The sequence below is a fragment of the Meriones unguiculatus genome, chromosome 21 (assembly GCF_030254825.1).
Source record: "Meriones unguiculatus strain TT.TT164.6M chromosome 21, Bangor_MerUng_6.1, whole genome shotgun sequence".
NCBI lineage: Eukaryota > Metazoa > Chordata > Mammalia > Rodentia > Muridae > Meriones > Meriones unguiculatus.
In genome coordinates, this window is record NC_083368.1 from 28,783,612 (window position 1) to 28,790,397 (window position 6,786).

General features: G+C 37.2%; 1 protein-coding gene across 4 annotated transcripts in view; it reads left to right on the forward strand.

The window, feature by feature from the left end:
- Window positions 1–6,786, forward strand: part of Dmtf1 (cyclin D binding myb like transcription factor 1) — a 43,911-nt gene that overhangs the window by 35,688 nt on the left and 1,437 nt on the right. For 3 of the 4 annotated variants that reach the window (XM_021648351.2, XM_021648353.2, XM_021648355.2), the window contains 5 exons: window positions 46–255; window positions 2,365–2,450; window positions 5,046–5,201; window positions 5,528–5,905; window positions 6,589–6,733. In XM_021648351.2, coding sequence (XP_021504026.1) covers window positions 46–255; window positions 2,365–2,450; window positions 5,046–5,201; window positions 5,528–5,905; window positions 6,589–6,733 — 975 coding nt within the window. The remainder of the gene's footprint in view (window positions 1–45; window positions 256–2,364; window positions 2,451–5,045; window positions 5,202–5,527; window positions 5,906–6,588; window positions 6,734–6,786) is intronic. The other variant, XM_021648354.2, reaches the window with a different exon arrangement.

The window sequence follows — 6,786 nt, forward strand, 5'->3', positions numbered from 1 at the left end:
CTGTCAGAGAGTCAATGTTCTTTTTGTCTACCCATCTCCCTTCAGTCTTAATAAAAGGTCTTAAACAGTTACATGAGAACCAAAAAAACAACCCAGTGCTTTTGGAGAATAAATCAGGATCTGGAGTTCCAAACAGTAATTGCAATTCCAGTGTACAGCATGTTCAGATCAGAGTCGCCCGCTTGGAAGATAATACAGCCATCTCTCCAAGCCCCATGGCAGCGTTGCAGATTCCAGTCCAGATCGCCCACGTCTGTAAGTGTTGGCACCTCAAGACTCCTTGCCATTGGGCCTTATATGATCTAGTTAATGGCTCCAATGCCTTTTAGTCTTCTAGAGTGTTGATGGAAATTGAATTGGGAGATCTAAGGCATTTTATGTTTAACTCAGTTAACATTTACACAAGAATGAATGTGACAAGAAGTTCATCCACCTAGCAATTAAGTATTTCTAAATCATCTTTCTAGATTTTATACTTAAGGATAAGGATTTTATAGAAATTAATTAAATATACATCTAATTCACTGATGATTAAAAACTTCCTAAAAAGTTAGTTAGCAAGCAGAGAAATAGTGTTCAGTATGACATGAAATCATTGTTAAAAAAAATTACTAAAAAAATTAGTCACCAAGCAGAGAAATAGTGTTCATTGTGACATGCCATTTATAATTTATCCAGAATGCAAACAACATAGGGTGGATCTGAGATAGTGTATTTTTAAAATAGGCTTGTTATAAAGGTTGAAAAAAAACCAAGGTAGTAAAGGGCCAGTTTGATACAGGGAAGTGTTTCTAGTCTCTCAGATATCTTTGTCTATCAGTTCTGTGCTTAGAAAAATGCAGGAACCCAGCAATATAGCATGAGGAATGATTTTTCAATTAAACTTCAAGTTTACCTTCCTCCTCCCCTCCTTTTCTGACATTTCTTTGATTGTAGTAACAGAAACGAGTTCCAGTTCTTGGAACCATCTTTCTTTACCATAGACCTCCCTCCCCCCCTTTTTTTTGGTGGTGGTGGTGGTCCTACATGATGCTGTTTGCCTATGAAAAGATTATTGCCCACAAGTACACACTTGATATTTACACCCGGGCATTTTATTATTTACTGCACTTTGAGTAGCTCTTTGCAGGACACCCTCCTATCACAACATGCTCAGTGTTTCTTGACTTCATTTATACGATCTTAATACTTCTTTCTGTCATTAGGATAAACGTAAAAACACACAGCATTTCCAAATGCACCCACCCTCTTGATGCCCTGGTTGAGAAACAATGGACACCTATTGATACTGTGACCACCATATGTCTATATTCAATGACTATCAAAGTTACCTTTGGGGCTGCACTTTCCTTGAGTGGGTGAAGCCCTGTGCTTGATCACCAGTACCACAAAACAAAGCTATTTTGGAAACATTTAAACTAATTACTCATTATTTGGCCCTCCATTTTGTTTATTTTATAGTTGAAGAATTGCAAAGTAACAAAGTTTCTAGTCTAAATAAATATGTGAGTTATTATTGACTGTAAATCCTACGTGGAGAGTATGAGCCACCACTAGGATAACACTATTAAGATAGCAAATATTTTGTAAATGGAACCTAGTAATTCATACCATATCTTTTAATAGCTTTTAAGAGAATTTTCTTACTTCCAACAAGATACCTGAGTATAGTAAGAGTACTGTATCCTGTCATTATTGTTAGCATTCTGACCACCATCTCTTGATTCTGCTCATTAGACCCTCTCAAATATGGTCTTCTGAAAAAAAATACTATTATAAATTCTTTGGTTTTAAAATTGCTTTTGTTCCTCATAACAACTCTATATAAGTAGGACAGATAAAATCTGAATGTTCAAATTTGGATTAAAATACTTTTTGGCCATGGAAGAGGCAGTGTTACTAGAACTAAATACCTAATGTTATACATCGATAATGCTTACTAAAATTTCCAGAAAATTTTGTTATTCTTTGTTTTTCTCTTTCCAGATTAGCCTTGGTGTGTTCCTCTTACTTCTTGACACTTGAAACACTTTCTGATACACACCAAGAGTTATCAGCAAACCTCTTGTATGGTTCCAACAGTATCTTTGGCTTTATGAGCCTTATGTCGTCACTGTTGCATTCTATAAAGTATGAAAGCAACCATGTTAAAAAAAAAAATGGTAGGCATGACTGTTTTAGTAAAGTTGGCAGTGGGCTAAAGTTAGCTATTGGGTATGTCTGATCTTTGTGCCATCCCAGATAAGTCCATGCTATAACTTCAGGTTTGCAGGCATTATTCAAAATGCATTTTCTTTCAAAACAGCTGCGTCCATTGGAGAAACATCACAAAGCATTTCATTATTGTGCTTGTTCTTACTACAGCTTCAACAGACTCCCCTGCTGCTTCTGTTGACTCAGAAACAATAACACTAAACAGTGGAACACTACAGACATTTGAGATTCTTCCAGTGAGTAATGCTTCAGATAATAGTTATTGGCTGTTCTTATGCAAAACAAAGGTCGGGTATCTTATACAATTGTTATTATAGAAGTAGGTAAACAGAATTCTAAGGCCAGATGGTTAGACAACATAAATTAGATTTCCACTTCTATGTCATTGTCATTCTGCTTTTTTCCATGTGTATGTAAATCAATGCATTTTTTTATATCTGAAAATGACAATAATGGTATAGATAAATGGCATAGTTTTGTACTGACTCTTATGTCAGACTGATTACTAAGAAAAAAAAGTCGGTAGACCCTTCATGGGCTGTTAGTAACATTTATTGAGTATGTTGACAGTAGCAGTTAACACAAGCTACTGAGTACAGAATTTTTAGTTGGATCCATAATAGTTTTACAAACTCTTGTTACTTGTAAAAATATTAAACAGTTATCAGGAGCTGGGAAATGGCTCATAGGTAAAGTATTTTCTTTGTAAGAATAAGGACCTTCAATTCCCAACATTGATGTAAAAACCTTGGGCATGAAGCACACAGGTACCTATGTAAGTCCTCCATTGGGGAGAGTCTAGCCAAATCAGTGAGCTCCATTTTGATGAGAGACTGAGGAAAAGAACTATGTCGACCTCTGGCATTCACACACATGCACACACTATATACTTGTTTTCAAATGACTGAGTTCTAACTGCAAGTTTCTTGAGAGAAAGGAGAATACCTGTTGACACAAGAACTGCATGAATGCTCGATTCTGAATTTCGGGCTAGCAGTGTGATTACTATGTGGGTGGTAGCTGCAGCCTCAGTCAGCCACACGGCCACCATGACACACAAGCGCTCATCCACAGTGTGCCGACTTGAGCCTCAGTCAGTGCAGTAAAAATCTTTTTGGCTTAACAGTATTTTTATCTACATGTAGCTCCATAAGATTTTCTTTTACTTAAAGAAAATCTTTTGTGGCTCTCACTTATTTGAAATTCCTCCAAATAAAGAAATATATGGATATGATGCAAGTAAATTTTGGTTGGCTCTAGCTGGGGAGACGAGATGGCTCATAATTTAGATGTGCACGGTTTCTTTGGGGGCAATGAAAACCTCAAAGCCCCAGTTCATGTCCTTCTTAAAGCAAGCGTAGAGTAGTTACTGTCTTAAGAAAATGTAAACACGATTTATGTTCCCTCAAGACTGATTTATTTTGAAGAATTAAATAATAAATACAAGTTGGAAGATCACCAGAGTATCTACAGATTCTATTTCCATCTCTGGACTTGACTACAGTAGTCTCATATAGGAATAGGAATACACAATATCTTTATTTATCAATGATAGTAACAACTTTATTTTATGTTTGTTTATTTTTGCTTGGGGAAAGGAGTTAAAAGGGAAAATAAACACATGTATGGGGGTTATGCTAAGGTTTTTTACTTACGAAATTACAACAAAATTTTGACGAGACTAGGGCTGGAGAAAACTGTTCAGCAGTATGAGCACTGGCTGCTCTTCATAAGCACCCACTTTCAGTTCCCAGTACCTACATGATGGCACGCAAGCATCTTCGACTGCAGTTCCAGGGTGAAATTCAAAACCTTCTTCTGATCATGGCAAGCACCAGGCATGTATTGGGTGCACAAACAGCAGGCAAAACATCCATACCTATAATTTTCTTCAAGTATATAAAGACTTAAGTTTATTAAAATACTTGAAATGTATATGCTTATATACAGTACTGGCAGTGATTCCTAGCTGTCATGGTCAGTACTTGTAACCATTAGAAAAATAATTGGTTTTCACTTTTAGGGAAAGCTAAGAATAACTTCCCAGTGGGTGGTAGGCATTTTAATAATCATTTCTATTTCTACCAGCCCTTTCCTTGTTAAGAAAACCTGTATTCAGGGATTCAGGATACAGGAAACATATTTTGGCCAAAACAGTATTAGACTAAAAACAGACTGTCCAGTTTACCCACTACCTAAATCATAAAAATATTAGGACAACCCAGACTCCTCTTACAGACAGTTTCAAAAGATACACGTTTTTCTAGTTAGCCATCTTTTCCTCATTTTCCTAAAATTACGCTATAAAAACATTCAAGTCAATAAACATTGCTGGTGTGCCTTTCAAAAACTTGTTATTAGTAGCGCATCTTTTTATGAGGGGCACCGTGCCTTAGTGTTGATAGAGCTGCAAGAGTCTGTTCTTTTTCCATTTCGTGGGTCCTGAGCATCAAACTCAGGTTTGGCGACAAATGCCTTAACCCACCAAGACATCTTGCTGATCCTAAACAAGAGATTGTTTTTTTTTTTTATTTTATTGAACTGGGTTTCTGCATTGCCTATGGTAGCTCATGAACCTACTGTGTCAATATTTAGTTGAAACAAGAACATAGAAATGAATGGAAGCACAAGACATAATAAATGTTTTATTCATTATATCTCTGATTTGAGACTGTTTACATAATGAAGAGTATTCCCTTTATCATTTGTACCTTTCATGATGGAAAAGTACAGTACTAACTACTAAGTTCAAATGAGCCTTCTTAAATGCTAATAGATGTACTTAATCCAGAGGCATTTGTACCTGTGCTGAATCTCTTTTTCTTCTTTAGTCTTTCCACTTACAGCCCACTGGTACTCCAGGCACCTACCTTCTTCAAACAAGCTCAAGTCAAGGTCTTCCTCTGACTCTGACCACAAGTCCCACAGTAACCCTGGCAGCTGCTGCCCCTGCTTCTCCTGAACAGATCATTGTCCATGCTTTATCCGTATGTTACATCATAATATCTGAGCGCCTTTTATGGGTCAGGATTAGTTGATAGAAATGTAGTGTGGGTGTCAGTATTTCTTGTGCCACTTGCCTTTGGTGCAGTATGTTGCATGTAATTTGTCAATGGATGCACCTAAATCTCCACTGTTTCCTTTTTATTAGATTGATATCCATTCAAGTAGGGAATTTGAGGGACTCCATGGGTAGTAAGCAGATTCTAGAAAAGTTATTGTAAAAATAGCTGTAGAGGTGAAAAGTACGGGAAAGGGAGACTGTCAGTTCTTTGTCATTTTGTCACTGATAGTTTCCTTTAATGTTTTATAGCCAGAACATTTGTTGAACACGAGTGACAATGTCACAGTGCAGTGTCACACACCAAGAGTCATCATTCAAACTGTTGCAACAGAGGACATCGCTTCTTCAGTATCCCAAGCAGAACTGACAGTTGATAGTGATCTTCATTCATCTGACTTTCCTGAGCCTCCCGATGCACTAGAAGCAGACACTTTCCCAGATGAAATTCCTCAACCTAAAATGACCATGCAGCCATCATTTAATAATGCTCATGTGTCTAAATTTAGTGACCAAAATAGCACAGAACTTATGAACAATGTTATGGTCAGAACAGAAGAAGAAATTGCCGACACTGACCTTAAGCAGGAAGAACCGCCTTCAGACTTAGCCAGTGCTTATGTTACTGAGGTAAGCTATGTAGAAGATTATAGCCTGTGTTTTGCCTTGGACCTCCAGAGGTACTTTAAAGAGAGATACTCTCTAGCACAGTGGTTCTCACCCTTGCTAAGGCTGCGGCCCTTTAATACAGTTCCTTGTGTTGTGCTGACTCCCAAGCCATAAATTATTTTGTTGCTACATCATGACTAATTTTGCTACTGCTATGTGTTGGAATATAAATGTCTGATATGAAGAATATCTGATGCAACCCCCAGTGGTTGGGGACTGTTGCTCTAGTACCTTCCTTTTTTCTTTAGACTCACAAAGTATAAACTCAAAAGGTGTCCACGAGTCAGTTCTTGTTGCTGAAATGGCAGGCAGACACACTTGGGCATAGTTCCTTGCCGAAATGTCCTCTCCCACAGACAACAGATTGAGAGGCATTTGTTGCATCCATTCCTGGATCACCTTTTGGTGGTATGGGTAATACTAAATTTTTGGAACTACAAATATCCACAGTGCAACATAATTGTTTTCTCTATACTCAAATGATATAAGATAGTTTGCTGGTTTATGCTCTACCTTGTCAATATTCACTATTAAATTAAGAAATTATTGGTTCATAGGCACCATCATTTTAACAAACCTGGACATACTTTGGGAATATAAGTCAGTATCTCTTTGTTTCTTTTTTTTTTTTTAATATTATTTAGGATTTAGAGTCTCCCACCATAGTACACCAAGTTCATCAAACAATTGATGATGAAACTATACTTATCGTTCCTTCACCACATGGCTTTATCCAGGCATCTGATGTTATAGATACTGAATCTGTCTTGCCTTTGACAACACTAACAGGTACTGTACAAGACTCTTAATCCTGAGCGTGGTAATAATATGGGGGGAAACTA